This window comes from Corythoichthys intestinalis, chromosome 22 (genome assembly GCF_030265065.1).
Source record: "Corythoichthys intestinalis isolate RoL2023-P3 chromosome 22, ASM3026506v1, whole genome shotgun sequence".
In the NCBI taxonomy this organism is placed as follows: domain Eukaryota; kingdom Metazoa; phylum Chordata; class Actinopteri; order Syngnathiformes; family Syngnathidae; genus Corythoichthys; species Corythoichthys intestinalis.
The window spans coordinates 7,491,894-7,512,964 of NC_080416.1; the positions used below are offsets into that span (position 1 = coordinate 7,491,894).

The 21,071-nt window shown below is 36.5% G+C and overlaps 1 protein-coding gene across 2 annotated transcripts in view; it reads left to right on the forward strand.

Moving 5' to 3' along the window:
* LOC130910911 (ephrin type-A receptor 7-like) overlaps positions 1-21,071 on the forward strand; it is a 747,396-nt gene that overhangs the window by 357,237 nt on the left and 369,088 nt on the right. The window contains exon 1 of one of the 2 annotated variants that reach the window (XM_057828559.1): positions 13,911-14,083. The exons of the other annotated variant lie outside the window; for it this stretch is intronic. Within the exon in view, the coding sequence (XP_057684542.1) occupies positions 14,005-14,083 (79 nt within the window). The 5' untranslated portion in view covers positions 13,911-14,004. Of the gene's footprint in view, positions 1-13,910; positions 14,084-21,071 lie in introns of those variants that run through there. 2 annotated transcript variants of the gene reach the window in all.

The following is a 21,071-nucleotide window of genomic DNA, read 5'->3' on the forward strand; positions in this document are numbered from 1 at the left end:
AAATGTGATGACTGCTTTACAGCATACGTCACACCTTTTCGCATTCATTCTAAAGACGGAAGTGGAAGCGAACGTTTTCGCGCGAATTCTGTAAAAATGGCAGAGCAACAAAAGACAAAAAAGTTTTGTCTGAGGAGAGAAAAAAGGGAGGGTACCAGGATATAAAGAATAAACATTGACTCGGCTCTCACTCGCTAGCGTGACGCCACAGGGTTAGCCACATGAAAACACACGGTTGCTAGCCATCATATGCTATTGTTTAGCCCCAACTGGATTCATTATCTCGTTACTATTAATCCTTCGCACAGATGCTGGAAACAAAAATCTTCTTTAATCCATTTATAGTTGATTGATTGTATTCTTTACGACACTGTGCGGGTGTGCGCTGGTCCTCATGGGAACTGCAGTCTTTCTTAAATCAAAACACTACCGCGTTTGTCCACCTACGTCGCTAAAATCAACCAAAATTTAAAAAAGTTATCAAGTGTTGCTTTAATATAACCAGACAATTTGGGTCCAAAATTGAAAAATGAGAAATTTGGCTCTCCTTTTTGTGCTTTTGATGTGATTTCCAAAACTACATTTCCTGTTGATTTTGGGTCACTTCATGATTTATATGGGAGCATTTTGCGATCATTTTCTGTTATGCAGTCACTTCCAGACAGGGAAGTGCAGAGACCGATAGAAGGGCAGGTGCTCATAGATCAAAAGGGGCACATGAACAAAAATTTAATACACCTGACAACAACATAACTTCCAGTTACAGTATAATTGGCTGTGACTGTGACAGACATTAATTGGGAGGGGGGAACAGTGAATAGAAATCAACACTGTCATCAACACTTTCTGGCTGTGACTCAGTCAGTCATTGCCTCTTTTCTTCCTTCATCCCCTATATTAAAACTTCCTTACTCAACTTGTTGTACAGTAGATGTTTACTGAGCCACCATCAGCACATTTTTTTCAGAAATATTATTTAATTATTAGAGAACTTAAAGATGTGTACCTTTCAAGACAACGGACAATAATGGTTGCTTATAAAGAGTACTAGAGACACATGGATAGAATATCCTTCGGGCGGGGGTAAATTCATTATTAAAGTAGAAAACTATATAAGAGAAAATTACATTACATTTTTTTTTTAAAAATCCCCACAATAAACCTGGTGTAAGAATTTTCACTACAGTATTTTCTCAAACATGGTTTAATGGAGTAACACCTTTTGTTTTCAACAACCAGATGTCCTCAGACTCCTCACCACACACCCAGGTCACAGAGAAATAGCGTGCAGGGTGGAGGGGAGGTTATGCGCTGGCTTAGCGGCATAGAGACGGCTTTAAAAAAAATTCTTTTTTTTAAAGGTGTTTTCGGTGTTCAAATAAAGTCCTCGGTGGCGTGCCTGCACATACATATGCACAAAAACAAAAATGTAGGGGCAAAGGGGCAGGTGCTCAAGCACCCTCCACGATGTGCCTGCTTCCAGATGATTTTCGAGATTTTTTTTTTTTTTAACACTTTCTGTTGAGTTTGGGTCACTTCCTGTTAATATCCGGCTACTCAGTGACTTCTAGTGTATTTTGGAGCATTTCTTTGGGCCTTTCTGTTGATTTTGGGGCAACTTTGGGTCCCTTTTTGGTCATATTGGGTCATTTCCATAGGTGGATTTTGACTTTTGGGCCGGGGGGGGGCACAACATGTTGATGACCCCAAAACGTAGTGTCAGCAATAAAATTAACTTACCAGAATATTTATAATAATAAGTTGAAAATGAGTGGTTTTTGTTTTGTTTTCATTCTTGAGGGGAATTCTAAATCAGGCTGCGTAGGACAGCTATACTTTTCGCCAAGATCGTCATCAATTGAATATGTTAAGCCTGCCGGTGTCGTGCCGATGTAGTTACCCCAATCCAAAATTGTATCCACTGGGCGGAGCCATATGGAGGTAGATGTGTGTCTTCATTATTCGATCAAAAGAATTGTGTTTAAATGCAAAAATAAATTTGAAACTCAAAAAAATGCATTTGAAAGCTATTTTTCCTTGAATTTTTTTTTGTTTTTTTTTGTTTGAAGTAATGTTTTGTGTTTGGGCCACATTTTGGCTAGGACATTTGTGTCTTTATTATTCAATCAAAAAATTAGTTGCCGCAAACAAAAAAAATATTTTAATCATTAAAAACAGTTTATGAATGCGAAAAAATATTTAAGACACAAGTATTTGCATTTGAACACTTAATTTTTAATTTAAAATTTTTTCGTTGATTTTAGCAATCCTTTTTGTGTTCGGGCCATATAATGGGTAGGACATTTGTGTCTAAAATCATTCAATCCCAAAAAAAGTTGCTTCAATCAAAACAAATATTTTCAAACAAAGAAAAAAAATTATTTGAAAAAGAAAATTGCCTATTTTTTTTTTTAATTTTTTTTTTTTTTTATATTATGCAAAGCAAATGATCGTCTAAAGTGCTAGTCACATGATCTGTTCGAGAATAATATGTTAGAGAATAATATTGACCCATTATAAAAATCTTTTTTTTTTGTTCATTTCATTCATTTCTGTTTGCTTTATTGCTGTACAACTTTTATATATATATATAGGAAAGTCAATTACATGCAATGACACTTTTCGACCTCCGGGGGGGCTGCCCCCCCAAACTCCGCTTATGGTCACTTCCCAATAAATGATATATGTTAATTGGTTTTTTATTGCTGTTTGAGCAGGCACTTGTAAATGCAAATTTGAATTGCTGTTATTGAAGATTACTAATTTAATTTCATTTGATTTAACTTTCATTCCAGAAGTGTTGACGTCATGAGCAGCTGAATTAAGTCAGCAAACCACACGGACGTCTGACATTGTCATTTCAGAGCTTAGCTCGCTGTCTTGGTGAGGACAGTACAATGATGTGTGTGTGTGATGATGTGATACATGTTTTTGGATAGTTTTTTTTTTTTTTTTTTAATTTTAGAGGGTGTTTTGAGCAATTTAAAGGGTTAAGTCAGACTTATGCGGAAATTGGAAATGCGGACAACCTATATAGGTTTAATGTGATTTACCATTGTTGAAATTTCAAGATTTTGTGGCCAACGCTCAAAATGAGCAAATAGGTAACGACTCAAGTACCTTCTCATGATATGAGCATTTGAAGTGTTTCCCTCTTCCCAAGTGCAAAATCCAGAAGAGGAAATGTCAACATCTTTTAGCTCCACTTGTCAACGTCAAGCATGCGCGCTGACGCCGCTCAATTTTGCTGGGACAACAGCGCTTATTTACATAATTGATTAAAGCTAGCGCTTCCGGAGCCTGCGCCGAGCAAACACTGCCGCGATGACATTTGTTCTCGCGAGCTGTCTGCGAGATTGGCAAACTGTGATGTAAGGTGAGCAGGCCAAAAAGATGAAGAGCTAAGCATATGCAAATCATAAGTGGAATATTCATGTTCTCCTATTGGGGTCCTTCACTCTGGGATCTCTCCAGGCAAGCCAATGAAAAATTGTTCCTCAAACTTTCTCTGAACTTTCTCTACCCTCCGTTGGCATTAAATATGTAATACTATGCTGCATGAAACCAGATTGGGGATCGGGTCACAGATGAATCATTTTTTTCTCATTTCTAGATCTTGTTTAAAGCTGTCGAATGATAGCGCTTTCTTTTTCATGTTGCGAAATAGAAGCAGTTGTTTGTTAACAGAGAAAAAAAAGCAGGAAAATCATATTTTCTCCGAGTTAAGTGTCATGTACTTTTATACAAACGCTACTGAATCAACAAAATACGCTTATGGAAATGTAAGCTCACATACTTTGTTTACAGCGTCTCTAATTAAGCCCAGTGAAGACAGATGTACTCTGCATAATACATACAGACACGCGCACGTGCAAATATACACAGAAAATCAGAAGCATTCTCAATATGTGTACACACCAATGCATATGTTCTGGTGTATCATTTCGCCTCATTTCAAGAGTCCTCTATTTAGATTGTCTTCAGGATGAGCAACCAGCTGGTTGATGAATAAACACTGTACGGAAGTGGTTATCTAATTTTGCAATTGTCGCTTTCAAAACATACTCGGAAAGCTTTCCGATACTAGTGTATGTATTTTCATCCAATTCGTTTGAACTGGGAGGGAAAGGCAGCAATCGAATGATGACGGTAAATGGATTGGACGTGTATTGCTGTCAATGGCGCCAAATATGATGGATGAAAAGTGAAAAACACATATCAGAAAATAAATTCACAAATACTGAAACAAATTTAAATTTAAGACAAATTAACATAAAACGAAACAAATCACGGGTCATACGGACAAAAATAAATCGGAACTTGCAGAAAACAAAGCACAAATCTCAGAAAATGAATCACGACTCACAAAAAACCAAACCACGAGCTACTGATTTGTGTGGCTTGTGATTTGTTTTGTGTGACTTGTGATTTTTTTTGTGACTCGATTTATTTTCTGACTGGTGATTTGTTTTCCATCAGGTATGACTATTTTTGTCTTTAGTTGAATTGATTTTTGTATTCTTAAATGTAATTTGTTATACCCTGTTAGTTCTGATTTCTAAGGCTAGGCTAGGTTCATACCACAGGTCTTGATGCACTATTCCAATTTTCTTGTCAAATCTGTTTTTTTGGCAGCCATCGAATGATGATAGCAAATGGATTGGACGTCTATTGCTGTCAATGGTGGCTAATATGATGGCTGAGAAGTGAAAAACACTTACATATCAGAAAACAAATTCACAAATGCCAAAACAAATTTTAAGTTTAAGAAAACAAATTAACATAAGACGAAACAAATTACGGGTCATACACACAAAAAATAAATAATAAATCGCAACTTACAGAAAACAAAGCATAAATTACAGAAAACAAATCACAAGTGACAAAAAACAAACCACAAGCTACTGATTTGTGTGTCTTGTGATGTGTTGTTTGTGACTCGTGATTTTTTTTGTTTTTTTTCTGTGTGACTCGTGATTTACAGTGGGGCAAATAAATATTTAGTCAACCACTAATAGTGCAAGTTCTCCCACTTGAAAATATTAGAGAGGCCTGTAATTGTCAACATGGGTAAACCTCAACCATGAGAGACAGAATGTGGAAAAAAAAAAACAGAAAATCACAGTTTGATTTTTAAAGAATTTATTAGCAAATCATGGTGGAAAATAAGTATTTGTTCAATACCAAAAGTTCATCTCAATACTTTGTTATGTACCCTTTGTTGGCAATAACGAAGGCCAAACGTTTTCTCTAACTCTTTACAAGCTTTTCAGACTGTTGCTGGTATTTTGGCCCATTCCTTCATGCAGATTTCCTCTAGAGGACGACTGGCGAGGCCACTCCAGGACCTTGAAATGCTTCTTACGAAGCCACTCCTTTGTTGCCCTGGCTGTGTGTTTTGGATCATTGTCACGCTGAAAGACCCAGTCACGTCTCATCTTCAGTGCCCTTGTTGATGGAAGGAGATTTTCACTCAAAATCTCTTGAAAAATGGGCCCCATTTATTCTTTCCTTTACACAGATCAGTCGTCCTGGTCCTTTTGCAGAAAAACAGCCCCAAAGCAAGATGTTTCCACCCCCATGCTTCACAGTGGGTATGGTGCAATTCAGTATTCTTTTTCGTCCAAACAAGAGAACCTCTGTTTCTCCCAAAAAGTTCTATTTTGGTTTCATCTGACCATAACACATTCTCCCAGTCCTCTTCTGGATCATCCAAATGCTCTCTAGCGAACCGTAGACGGGCCTGGACGTGTATTTTCTTCAGCAGGGGGACACGTCTGGCAGTGCAGGATTTGAGTCCCTGGCGGCGCACTGTGTTACTGATAGTAGCCTTTGTTACTGTGGTCCCAGCTCTCTGTAGGTCATTCACTAGGTCCCCCCGTGTAGTTCTGGGATTTTTGCTCCCCTTTCTTGTTATCATTTTGACGCCACGGGGTGAGGAGGGAGTTGAAAGTCCATGTTTCCCAACGACAGCCCCAAAACATCACTGCTCTAGAGGAGATCTGTATGGAGGAATGGGCCCAAAATACCAGCAACAGTGTGTGAAAAGCTTGTGAAGAGTTACAGAAAACGTTTGGCCTCCGTTATTGAGATGAACTTTTGGTATAGACCAAATACTTATTTTCCACCATGATTTGCAAATAAATTCTTTAAAAATCAAACAATGTGATTTTCTGTTTTTTTTTCCACATTCCGTCTCTCATGGTTGAGGTTTACCCACGTTGACAATTACAGGCCTCTCTAATATTTTCAAGTGGGAGAACTTGCACAATTAGTGGTTGACTAAATACTTATTTGCCCCACTGTATTTTCTGACTGGTGATTTGTTTTCTGTCAGGTATGATTAATTTTGTCTTTAGTTGAATGGATTTTGTCTTCTGAAATGTAATTTGTTATGCCCCGTTAGTTTTCTGATTTCTAAGTGTTTTGCACTTCTCAGCCACCTTTAGATTTTGATTTGTAAATATTAAATTTTTAATGCTTTTTTTTCAACAGTTATTTCATTGCAATATTTATTTTTACTAATTTTATTTACTTTTAATTAATTTAGTTTTAGCACCCCTTGCTATCCTTATCGCCGCAATTCACCTTAACTGTGCACCAAAGGTTTGCAAAAATATATATATATTATGATAAACGTCCAAAATTTCCTCTTCACTCTTTCTAATTACAACATAATTTCCATTTTTGTAGTTTGTGAAAGTGACTTCTAAAATTTATCCGACCTTGATGACACTCGTATAACCCCCAACTAATTTCATCACAAGGACTAATTAGCAGTAATTTCCCTATTGGCTCTTTACATTTAACCGGGACACATGACTGTTTCTCAACTAACTGTAAACAAATCAAGTTTCTTTAATTTCTGTCCTATTGATAAAACAAATTTGAACCTGCCATCGTCACTCAATTATATAAGTATGATTTATCAAACCAAGCGTAAAGGTTGCGCTCTCATTTGCATTAACAAAGTGAAATACGCCTTGTGAAAATCCAATCACAGATCACAAATGGCCATTATAAAAATAGCAATTATGCTCATAAAAACAATGCCGCCAGTTCTATCGTGGAGGCGTATTTGTAACCTCATTTGACTATTAAATGTTGCTGTGCCTTGTAGCTAATTATGCCATAAAGCCAATGAGAATTCACAGCAAACCCACTGGAATAAAGCCTCGTCCGCTCTCTCGTGCCAATTTAAAACACTCTGTTGCTATTATTGTCGCACAGGCAGGGGACCTTTGTATGTATCTGTATCATTAAATGTACTATACAGTATTCGAATGGCCGTACATGTCTTTCCAAAGTCACATTAACAGCTTTTTACCAACCGGCGTTTAACAATTCCCCTTTTGGGAATAGCAGCTATGGTAGAATTCACGCGGGACTTGAATCGGACATGTTACGAAACACCCTCAGCCTCAACTTTTCACCTCCGTTTCCTTTCACCGAGGTGCTTTTTAGTCCTTCAACCCTTAAATCCCAAAAGGTGTCCGATTGTCTTGACGGTGACATTTCTGTGCCGAATGCTGGGCGATGGGAGAAATAGAATAGGTGACCAAGTTAAAAAAAAAAAAAAAAAAAAAAGAGACTGAATAGACTTTTTAACTCACTCACTGCCAGCCCAGGTAAAGATGATAATATAAATAATAAAAACACTGACGGCAAATTGGACGTCTTTTGACGTCAATGGCAACTAAAGATTTTTTAAAAATTTTTACCTCCACCTTTAGGTGAAAGGTTATGTACTCAGTTCTGTATGTCTGCCTGACTATCGGTATGCTTGTTTTCAAGATAACTAATGAACGAATAAAGGGATTATCAAATTGCAGGCAATTTTTGTAAGCTTAAACAGACAAGGGGATTGAATTATGGGGTCATAGGTTAAAAGGTCAACACGGTCAGACAATTTTGAGTTCAAGATAACTCGGCGAGTAAAGGGATTATTACGAAATTGCAGGATATGTTCATAATGTTAAATAGAAAAGGTGATTACATTTTGGGGTCATGGATTAAAAGGTCAGAGGTCAGACAATTTTGAGTTCACGATAACTCAGCGAGTAAAGGGATTATTATAAAATTGCAGGCAATTTTTGTAAGCTTAAACAGACAAGGGGATTGAATTTTGGGGTCATAGGTTAAAAGGTCAACGCAGTCAGACAATTTTGAGTTCAAGATAACTCGGCGAGTAAAGGGATTATTATGAAATTGCAGGATATGTTCGTAATGTTGAACAGAAAATGTGATTAAATGTTGGGGTCATGGGTTAAAAGGTCAGAGGTCAGACAATTTTGTGTTCAAGATAACTCAGCGAGTAAAGGCATTATTATAAAATTGCTGGATATGTTTGTAATGTTGAACAGAAAAGGGGATTGAATTTTGGGGTTTTGGGTTAAAAGGTCAGAGGTCAGACAATTTCGAGATGAAGATAATTCAGTGAGTACAGAGATTATCAAATTGCAGGATATGTCTGTAATATTAAACAGAAAAGGTGATTGAATGATGGAGTTGTTAGGTCGAAGGTCAAATCAGTCAGACATTTTGAGTTTAAGGTAACTGAACAATGTATAAAGGGAAATTTCAAGGGATTATTATCAAATTGCTGGATATGTTTTTAATATATGAGGTAAAAGGTCAAAGAGGTCAGACATTTTGGAGTTCAAGGTAACTGAACAATGTATAAAGGGATTATGACAACATCAGGATATGTTTGACAGAAAAGGTGATTGAATTTTGGGGTTATTAAGTCAGAGGTCAAAGCGGTCTGACATTTTGGAGTTCAAGATGACTCAAAACAATTTAAAGGGATTATCATCAATTTGCAGGATATGTTTGTTATATATAAAAACTAAAGGTGATTAAATTTTGGGGTCATGGGTTATAAGGTCAAAGACGTCAGACATTTTTAAGATCAAGATAACTCAACAACGAATATTTGGGATTATTTTCAAATTGCAGGACATGTTTGTAATATATGACGGAAAAGGTGATTGAATTTTCGGGTTATTAGATCAAAGGTCAAAGTGGTCAAAAAATTTTGAGTTCAAGATGACTCAAAACAATTTAAAGGGATTCTTATCAATTTGCAGGATATGTTTGTTATATATCAAAAGTAAAGGTGATTAAATTTTGGGGTCATGGGTTATAAGGTCAAAGAGGTCAGACATTTTTGAGATCAAGATAACTCATTATTTTCAAATTGCAGGACATGTTTGTAATGCATGACGGAAAAGGTGATTGGATTTTGGGGTTATAAGGTCAAAGGTCAAAGCGGTCAGACATTTTGGAGTTTAAAGTAACTCAAGAATGAAATGATTATTATCAAACTGCAGGATATGACAGAATAGGTGATTGAAATTTTGGAGTTATTAGGTCAAAGGTCAAAATGGTCGGACATTTTGGAATTCAAAATAACTCAATAACGAGTATTGGGATTATTTTCAGATTGCAGGGAATTTTTGTAACACGAAACAAAAGTGGGGATTCAACTTTGGGGTCATGAGGTCAAACAGTTTTGTTAGTATGTTTGTGTTCATGGCAACTCAACAACAAATCAAGGGATTATTATTAAATTGCAGGATATACGTAATTATATATCATATGATAATACAGTTTTTCGTTCTTCAGAATCTTGAACACAACCATACAGACATACGGAACCCAAGACATAAACTATGCCTTCCCTATAGTTTCACCAGCTAGTGAAGGTAAAGCAATATGGTTAGCGTTTGAAATCAAGCGTCCTTGGATTTACTCAGGCCCTCTTCTCCATTCACATTCTAGTTTTCTCGTTGAACAACATCTTTAACATCGATCTGTCCAGGTTTTGAGATGAGTTGTGTGAGTAATCGATTCACAGCAAAGTTGTGAGCGTTTTTTTTGGCCAGTTGAGTCAGCAGCTATGACAGCCAGAGACAGAGTGGCTGACCTGGAAGTGGAGACACATGATGCAAACCCTTGAAAGTGCAGTTTCCATCTCTTTAACTGTCTTCTTATTCTCCCGATTCTGAACAAGTACAAGCAAAGCCGAGAGAGTCGCTCAATAATATTTGTTTGGTGGGGAATATGCCAAACATGTCTTCTCACTTCAAGGAGCATTGGGTCAATATTCACTTGAGGAAGGGAGGAGTCCCATCACAGGAATCATCTGGAAGATTGTGTTGATGTTGTTGTTGGATTGATTTTTAAAGTTTGTCAGTAAACGAAGTATAAATCAATGGGAAACCATTTTGAAGTAGAAAGCCAGAAAGCGGAACATTTGACTGTAATGTGCTACATAACTGAAATTTTACAAGCTCAAATTAGCTGATGACCTGAAATTTTCACAATTAGATAATGTAGGCATGTAAATGGACTTTACATGAAAATTTAGACAATTCTGCTTCTGGAAGACGAGAGGAACCAAAATTAAATAAATACATCATTAAATACACAATTAAATGTGTAAGAATGTATTTTATCTGAAAATCTAAAAAAATAAAATAAAATTCATTATTTACTGTACTGTACTTCATTTTTTCACCCAACATTCCCCAACATTTTTTTATTTATTTAGATTTTTACATATATTTTATTTGTATGTGTTGTATGATGTATATTTCAGTTGTCATTTTTTAGTTTTAAATTAGTGCCAATTTAAATTTTATTTTATTTTGCTTTCCATTCATTTTTTTTTTTATGTTCATATATTTCAATTTTTGGATTACAATTTTAATGAATCTATTTTAATAATAATAATCTATAATAAATAATTTCAATTGTATATATTTCAGCTTTCATTTCGTCATTTTAATTTGTATTTTTTTCAATGTTTATATATTTTGGTTTTAATTTCAACATTTAAAATGTTCACATTTCCTTATATTTTGATTTGCTTCCATTTAAATTCATTTAGTATTGGCACTGCCGATCCTCCGTACACAATTACCACAACCGGGTTTAAATACAATATATTTATCGGCAACTAATAACTACTACTACTACTGCAATGATTAGTTGATTAACTTGAGAAATTTCACGAGAAAAAAGCTTCGAATCAAATTTTGCTGCTTTGAGGATTCGTTTAATTAGAGTGATGTTGTAATGATTTGTTTTGAAAGTGTTTGCATTTAGTTTTATTGATTTTGATGGGTACAGTGCCCTCTAGTGGCAACAGTCAATAATACACAACTTATCTAACGTGGCTGGATCCAGCTGCTCCCTGTTAAGACCAAAATAAGGTAAGTTTTTGTTTGAGCTAATATGACCGTATATGTATTCGTAATTTAGTTTACAGGTATGTTTCACAGTTTTTCGTGGGAATTTGCGTTTGAACAATTTATTAGGAGCAGTGTGAAAAAAAAATAGCGGACTTTTGCTATGCAAGTTAGCCAATTGTTCTTTTGTTGTACTTCGATCCTTATTTATTCATTTTTTTTATACTATTTGAGGCTAAGCTCGGGTATTTTAATTTATGTTTAGATGCATATATTGCTCTTCAATTCTGCCTAGTTTGACGCATTAAATGTTACTATTTGGATTACTCGATTATTCGAACTAATTCATAGATTAATCGATGACTTAAATAATCGATAGTTGCAGCGCTAAAAATACTTTCGAATGTTTAATCACTTGATGCCATTGACGGTGATACACTTCCAAAACATTTCGAAAGGGTTAGCGTCCAGTCCAAATGAATTGGACGTCCAATCCATTTTGACTGGGAGGGTCAAAATGGATTGGGTCCAGTCAAAATGGGAGAGATAGCGAGAAAGAAAAGTGTTATCTGGTATGCGGCACAATGTATTTTGAAATGTGGCACTTTTTTTGCCATGTAGGATTTATTTATTTATTTTTTTGGGTGTTTGGCAAAATGGATTTTGGAATGTGGCATTTTTTTTGCCATGTGGCAAATGTATTTTGGCATGTGGCATTTTTTTTTTGCCATGTATCATTTTTTTTGTATTTGGCAAAATGGATTTTGGCATGTGGCATATTTTTGGTATGTGGCAAAATGGATTTTGGCATTTGGCATTTTTTTTTTATCTGTGGCTAAATGGATTTTGGTATGTGGCTTTTTTTGTGGTATGTGGCAAAATTGATTTTGGTATGTAGCATTTTTTCTTTTTTGTATATGGCATTTTTGCAGGCCATGCACGTCCATGCCATTGACTTTTGTGCACATCCAAATTTTCCATTCATTTTAAATGGCAGAAAAACGTGTGGCTGTGCCACATGGCAAAAAAAAAAAAAAAAAAAAAAATGCCACATGCCAAAATTCATTTTGCTACATACCCCAAAAATGCCACATGGCAAAAAAAATGCCACATGCCAAAATCCATTTTGCCAAATACCCATAAAATGTCAGATGCCAAAATCCATTTTGCCACATACCAAAAAATGCCTCATGGCAAAAAAAAAATTGCCACATGCCAAAATCCATTTTGTCACATACAAAAAAAATGCCTCATGGCAAAAAAAAATTGCCACATGCCAAAATCCATTTTGCCACATACCAAAAAAATGCCTCATGGGAAAAAAAAATGCCACATGCCAAAATACATTTTGCCACATGGCAAGAAAAAAACAAAACAAAAACTTCACACTCCAAAATCCATTTTGCCACATGGCAAAAGATGCCACATGCCAAAATCAATTTTGCCAAATATCGAAAAAAAAATGCCACATGCCAAAATCCATTTTGGCACATACCAAAAAAATGTCTCATGGCAAAAAAATGCCACATGCCAAAATACATTTGCCACATGGCAAAAAAAAAAAAAAAAAATGTCACATGCCAAAATCCATTTTGCCACATGGCAAAAAAATGCCACATGCCAAAATCCATTTTGCCAAATACCAAAAAAATGCCACATGCCAAAATCCATTTTGGCACATACCAAAAAAATGTCTCAAGACAAAAAAATGCCACATGCCAAAATACATTTTGCCAAATGGCAAAAAAAAAAAAAAAAAAAAATGCCGTATACCAAAATACATTTGTTTCATGGAAAAAAAATGCCACATGCCAAAATACATTTTGCCACATGGCAAAAAAAAAAAAAAAAAAAAAAAAACGTCACACGCCAAAATCCATTTTGCCACATGGCAAAAAATGCCACATGCCAAAATCAATTTAGCCAAATATCGAAAAAAAATGTCACATGCCAAAATCCATTTTGGCACATACCCAAAAAATGTCTCATGGCAAAAAAATGCCACATGCCAAAATACATTTGCCACATGGCAAAAAAAAAAAAAAAAAAAAATGTCACATGCCAAAATCTATTTTGCCACATGGCAAAAAAATGCCACATGCCAAAATCAATTTTGCCAAATACCAAAAAAATGCCACATGCCAAAATCCATTTTGCCAAATACCCATAAAATGTCACATGCAAAAATCCATTTTGCCACATACCAAAAAATGCCTCATGGCAAAAATAAATTGCTACATGTCAAAATCCATTTTGCCACATACGAAAAAATGCCTCATGGCAAAAAAAATTGCCACATGCCAAAATCCATTTTGCCACATACCAAAAAAATGCCTCATGGGAAAAAAAATGCCACATGCCAAAATACATTTTGCCACATGGCAAAAAAAATGCTGCAAAATGGATTGGACGTCTATTGTCGCCAATGGCAACCCCCTCAAAAAAAAGTCTGGAGGCAAATCACACGTCTATTTTGTGAGACAATCCTTATCGTCTGCGCTCATTTAAATACTTCATCCTCTTTCAATAGCGTCTGATGACTTCATTTCAGTATCATCCTCTAAGACTCCCGCTGAGCACTGTAGTGTGAACACCTGGTGCAAACCGTGCGCTCACCTCTGATTGGCCCACTCTCCCCGTCACTTTCACTTACGCCCCACCCCCGAGGTATCAAATAGCCAGCGTGTCAGCCTCACCGGAGCACTTTTTGCCTACACGACCGAGCGCGAGTGCGCCTCCGCGGCGGAGCTTTACGCGCAGGCTGCCCGGAGAGAGATGACAAGAGCCTCGCGGAACTGGCCAGACAAACATGGATCTCCCTAAAACGATGGTTTCGCTGCTTTGGATATTATTGCTGAACAATTTGGAAGGCTGTCACGCGGAGGAAGGTAGGCAGACTTATTGGAGTCGTTTGGACCTCGTGCAACAGACGCTTGTTGTTCGGGGAAAAGCAGGTGCATTGACAAGGAATGCCGGTGTTTTTGATTTTAAATATACTTTTTTAAATGGAAAAATACTCGATGAGATTTTGCGCGTTTTTAGCATCAAGTCGAGATGTCCAGTTATTTGGATGTCTGAAATTTCATCTCATCCAAATGCTGCAGTTTGGTTTAGTCCCAGCATCTTCACGCAACTGGTTTCTTTGTCTTCTGACTGCCTTTACTGTTATTGTTAAGGCTCGTTTGTTCATTTTTATTTCTTGAATACTTTAAAGTACTTTCCAAGTGTGTTGTGATGGAGTAGTGTTGCAGCAATGCCATTTTTAGGGCTCCTGATGGCAATTCTGATGCCGATACTGTACAGATACCCTTTATTTTTGTTGTTGAAATATTCATTTTTTTCTCTTTTAATACTAATTTACTGCATGCATACTCATTTAACTGTAATGTAATTGCTCTCATGGCTTAGTCAGGCACTGCTTAACCCAGTGTTTGCCATTGATGGCGCTAGACGTCCTCGCTGCCAGCCTCTCACTTTAAACGGACTGGACGTCTATTAGTGATAAACTAATTGGTGGAAGGGTGCATCTTGGCCAGAGGAAGAACACATTTGGTTTTTTAAAAAATCATTGGCTGCCATTGACGCCGCTAGATGTCCAATCTTTTTGAAGTGGAAGTCCTGACAGCGAGCGAATGTTATGTGAAATTTTATTGATTAAAAAATAAATTAGGAAAATCAATTTTTTTTAAAAATTGGGGTTAAAAAAGGCAACTTTTCTGTTACTTTTGCAACTCATGAAGAACTTTGTCATTTTAAAAATGTTTCTATGTTTTTTAAAATTAAAATTTTTTTCTTATCATTTAACCCCTTCAGACCTGAGCGTGCTGCTGAGGACGTGACTCGTTAGCGTCTCTAAATCAATAAATACACTGAATTTAGTCGCTATTGCCACTTTTGGGAGATGATTGGACGAAACTTTACCCATCGAAATCAGATCATGAGGTTTAGCACGCCCTTGCCTCTTTGGAAATGGCCGAGACAAAACACAACTTCAAAAAAAGCAAACGTAAGTGCTCATTTCTCATTAAAAACAATATAACGTGAAAATTAACCAATGAAAGCATGAAATACCCCTGACCAAAAAAATTGCGCTTTGTCCTGGTATTTGAGTAGAATAAAAATCAGCAAAAACTTTTTTGCCCAGCAGAAAAAAATGTGGGACTGAAGGGGTTAAATTAGCAATTTCAGACCTACGAAAGTGGCCTCAGGGCAGCCATGTTGGTTGAGGCGACGTTCCAAAGTCAATGCATTGACATTAAAATGAAGTCATAACCATCTTATTTCAAAATCGATTTTTAAACGATTGTTTTATCAATGTCAAATCATCTGATATACTCGATGGCTGTCATTGACGGCACTAGACGTCCAGAGACCATTTTACTGTTGTGACGGTTTACCAATACTGGCATCGGTGCAACACTAGTAGAGAGCGACTTAGCTGTTCCAGTACTGTAATAATGTGCTTCCTGAGGTTGATTGCTTATCGTCTTATTGTAGCTATTGTTGGAGAGATGAGATTTCTGCTCAAATTATCATTGCAAAACTAGTCTTGTTTGGCCTGTTTCGGTGTTTAAAGCTAACAAGGTGATGACTAACCTAATTTATGGTTGCAACCACTTTGGAGGTTGTGAAGCGTGATGGTTTAAGACCTCCAGGCTTGGCAGGCACAGCTGAGTAGATTTTGGTCACACCGATGCTGTACATTACAGTACAAATCAAAAATTCAGTTTTTCTGTTGCGTATGTCATTGAAAGGCAATCTTTTTTGCTTGAAAGTACAGTTCTACTATTATTTGTACAATAATATGCGATATAGTTCCTGTGTTTATTAATGTATGTAACAAAAATGTCGAAATTAACTGTTTTTGAATGGAGGGCTTGTAGCGATCATTTGATCCATTTTTTTTTTTTTTTTAAATGATAGTCTAAAAAGAATCTTTATTGAACAGATAGAAATCTTTCAACGTTTTTGAACTCATAAAGTCGAAAGGTTGACTCTGATTTGCTGTTGTCACGCATTTTTTCCTGGAAATGTGCTGAATTTTTCTTAAAAAGCAAAAAAACAACAGACGATCAGAGTCCTAAATTTAGGTATTTGTAAGAATACTACATTAGGCCGAAAGAGTTATCGTATCAAAAACGCCTATTAAGTGCTTTTGATACATCTTTAACTCATTGACTACTATTGATGGTGATGGGTATCTATTCTACATGTTATATTTTTTTAAATACACATGAAAAAAAAAATCACAAATAAGAATGTGTTCTGCGTTTTGTCTTTTCTTGCAAAAGTGTGAAAAATAAATGTTAAAAACAAACAAAAAAATAATATTAAGAGGCTAAAAAAGATGATTTAGACCATTTTTATGCCTATTATGTACAGTATATCTAAATCTAATCGATTAATCTATTTTACAAAAAGTGCATTAATTTCATAATCGATCAGCTGTCGATTACGTCAACCCTCTTTGCCACACTCCCCCACGTCATCCATCCATCTATCTCAACACATCCACACGAAACACCCAATTGAATCCACGCACTCCTGACACTTACAGTACATGCCGTGCTTGCATGCGAGCTTGCTCACGAAACACCCATGATTGAAGTCACAATTTCCGATGCGCAGCTCAAGAGATCTCCTGGGCACGCACATGTGGGTGCACATGTTCACAAGAGCAATCCAAGCGGCACTTTTGCATGCTTTGGCGCACCCAGGCAAACACGCTTGCACTTCAGTATCACGTGAGGATTCGTCGACACATTGATATGATTCCTTGGAACTTGAAATTATTGTGAAGCCCAGAGTAATATAACTGTGAATAACATCTGGTTTATACATGAGCTGATTAGTCGACTGTAAAAAAATAATGGTTTGAGGCAGCCCGGTGTGGATGAATATACAGTACTTCACAATATATACAGTACAACCCTTAGCAAAAAGTATGGCATCACCCGTCTCGGACTGGCACTAACTCAGACATTTTATCATATAGAACAAACTCAGATAAAAAGCTTGAAAAAATAATGAATTAGTTTAAAAGTGCAACTCTTTAGCATTCAGAAACACTAAAAGAAATGAATAAAAAACATTGTGGTGGTCAGCAAATGTTACTTTTATAGAGCAAGTGCTGGGAAATATACTGTATATGGAATCACTAGAGGCGTCGCGTCCCATTAGGCAAACCAGGCAATTGCCTAGGGCCCCCAGCCAGCAGGGGCCCACAGAGGACCAACAGATTTAGCACACGCAGCTTTACTGCACTGTCGCATCGACAAGTGTAGGGAATGTTTCAATACCATGGTATATTTTTGCAGATTATCTAACGATTCTGTTATCACTCCCAATCAGCACTAACCATGTCACATAGATTATTATAATCTATGCCACGGCCACCCCTATAAATTGGTTGGCCACCCCACTGGCCACCCAGCTTGCCAGTATATCGTTAGATTGTTGTAGCATCAGTTATGCATTTCTTCCCAAATGAATGCATTTATTTTGTTTTGTTAAATGTAAGGCTGTCAAATTTATCACTTTAACGGGCGGTAATTAATTTTTAAAAATTAATCACGTGAAAATATTTATCGCAATTAACGCATTCGCGGTACGACTCATTTACCCATTGCCGCAAACAGCCTACAATGGTGCTGTTTTACTTATATACAGAGATAAGAGGCAGAGTGGAGTAGATACAAGCATTCATTGGGGCCGTGCTTTAATTGGCAAAAGCTTTGTCATCTCTCCCACAGCAACTATAAATATTGTGGGAAGTGACGTGGGGAAGAATGACAGGAGTCGATCTTTTTCTTAACACCCTATAGTGTACCCAACGCAGAGAAGATATAGCATTTGCAGCCACCACACACAGTCATGGTCGCACCACTTCCAATCATGCATTTGGGCAGAACAGTTAAGTCGCTACAGTATCATTTACTGAAAGCTCAACAAATACACTAGATGGCAATATTTTGTCACAATATACAAACTCACATTTATCCTTTAAGAATTCTAAGTCTTTCTATCCGTAGATCCCTTTTACAGAAAGAATGTTAATAAAGTTAATGCCGTCTTGTGGATTTACTGTTATAATAAACAAATACAGTACTTATGTACAGTATGTTGAATGTATATATCCGTCTTATCTTTACATTCCAACAATAATTTACAGAAAAATATGGCATATTTTAGAGATGGTTTGAATTGCGATTAATTACAATTAATTAATTTTTAAGCTGTGATTAACTCGATTAAAATTTTTAATCGTTTGACAGCCCTAGTTAAATGTACACCTTATGCCTAATGTATACATAACACAATAAAACAGAATTGTTGTGGAACTCAAAATGTTGACTGGACGGTTATGGACTATGCACATTAAATCATTAGTAACATCAAATATTACACAATACACCTAAGTATATCAGTAGCCGTGTCCTTAAGTCTTTCTGATAGTTTTCCTCTACCTTTTTACTGCAATAGTATAATGAAAACCTGAAATTATGGCTTTTAGTTTTGGACACCCCAAGATTTTAAGTGCTCCGATCTGGCCACCCCTATGAACAATTTCTGGAGGCGCCACTGAGATTATACATGTTTAAGAAAGTCCAATCAGCTATTAATACCACATGATTGTTTAAAGAGTGACTCACCAAGTACTCTCTGGAAAGTCTTTGCCGAGTTGTTTTACATTGATTTTCACAGGCCACCTCATTATTCATGTGACTACTTAAAGAAATGGTGATTTTTCCCATAAAGTCTATTAATGGGTCTATCGTATTCCTTGTCGAATACTCTATAAGAAAAATAGAACATATATGCATCTAAAATAATTCTTAATGATTTTATTAGCAATTTTTATACCCCTTTTACCAAGGTTCCTTGTGTATGCATACGTTCCCATAGTAACCAGTCCTGTTATTGTCCTACGTCACAAGCGCTGCGTATTCTGGGAGCGAGAATAGGCGCAAGGTGCGCATTTCGAACCGAGGACGGCCACCTGTTAAAATGTGTGTGTCCATGAACGAATGTAAGTACATCCATATGAGTCAGTGTAAAGTGCTTAGTTTTCGCCACTTTTATGGCCAAGATGACCGCACGTGCACGCAACGCGCACTCGTACCCCCCCACATTTGTGTTCATTATACTGCGCGAGTATGTATGTGTGTCACGTGACTCAGAAGGGCCCTATGTTGCTTGTTGCCTAGGGCCCCCGGGGACCCTTGCTACGCCTCTGGGAATCACTCCATTCTGAGGAAAAAAATATGGAATCATGAGAAACAAACAAATAAATTCAATCAAAATACATCTCTAGTATTTAGTAGCATCACCTCTGGCTTTTATGACAGCTTGCAGTCTCAGAGGAATGAACTTGATAAGTATTCTTCATCAATTTGGTGCCAACTCTCTTTGATTGCAGTTGCCAGATCATCCTTGCAGGTTGGAACCTTGCTGTGGAGCTTTTTTTTTTTTTAATCAATTTCTACCACAGGTTTTCAATAGGGTTGAGATCTGGGCTATTTACAGGCCATGACATTGACTGGATGAGTCTGTCTCCAAGGAATGCTTTAACAGTTTTAGCTCTGTGGCATGATGCATTGTCATCTTGGAAAATGACAAACATATTTTCAATTGAAGGGATAAGAAAGCTGTCTAAAATTTCAACATAAACTTGTACATTTATTGAAGATTTAACCACAGCTGTCTCTCCAGTGCCTTTGCCTGACAGCAGCCCCATATCATCAAGGACTGAGGGAATATTGATATTTTCTTCAGGCAGTCATCTTTGTAAATCTTACTGGAACAGCACCAAACAAAAGTTCCCACATCATCACCTTATCAAGAGTCAAGAATCTGCATTGGACAAGATGATGATGCTGGCACTTTGGTTTGGTGCTGGTGATTCCTTACTTTTTGCTAGGGGTTGTATGTATATATATCTAACTTCAGTTGAATATTTATCACTTTTTACCTTTTTAAGGGAAATTTGCCATCTAGGGTTCTATTTTTTTGTCCATTTTATGACTGTCCTGAAAGGGGGTGGTACACATGAGATGAGGTAATGGGTTAGCAAGCACAGGAAGGCAATAAAAGTGCGTTGTTATTTTTTATTCCGATGCCATTAATCTCGATTATCTTCTTCAAATTTAAAGAAACACTTAGTAATTCTTCAGTTTTGGTGGATTTTAGCAACACGGTGGACAAAAGCGGTAGTGTTTTGCCTTAAGGAAGACTAGCGCTGCGTTTCCCATGAGGACCAGCGCACACCTCACAAATCATCAAACAAATCAAAAATCAATCTCCCGGTTTCTTGCAGATGGATGAATAACATTTCTTTTCGTTCGAAAGCATTCGTGTCGTCTTTATAATGAATGGGGAAAGTGGGAAGAAACATATGCCGTAAAGCAGCACATTTGTAGTTTTTTTGTGTGGCAGGGTTCCTGCCACCCTCCTCAAAGTTAATTAGTGACGGTGAAAGCAATACAGACCTCTCAAGATATAAAAGAGGTCATTCAGCTAGTTGTCAGTCGATATATTATCACAAATGTTATGAAAATATTTGATAAAACTTGAAAAGTTACCAAGTATTACTCTAACTCATTAGTTTTTAAAATTCATTTTTGTTTTTGTTAGTTACACTATAGTCTTATTTGCATTATGGGTCAGGTCCCACAAGAAGTCACTAGAAGTTATTAACTGAGTTCATTTCATTTCAATGTGAAATGAAATCTAGATTGTAATAATCATGAATAATTTGTTTTATTAACATAATTTTCTTCCATTGTTTTTATTTAGGTTTAGGGTCAGCTCCCTCAAAAGTAAAGTCTGTTAAGAATTTGTTTTAAAGTCACAATCAATAATCTAGATTAATCTTAA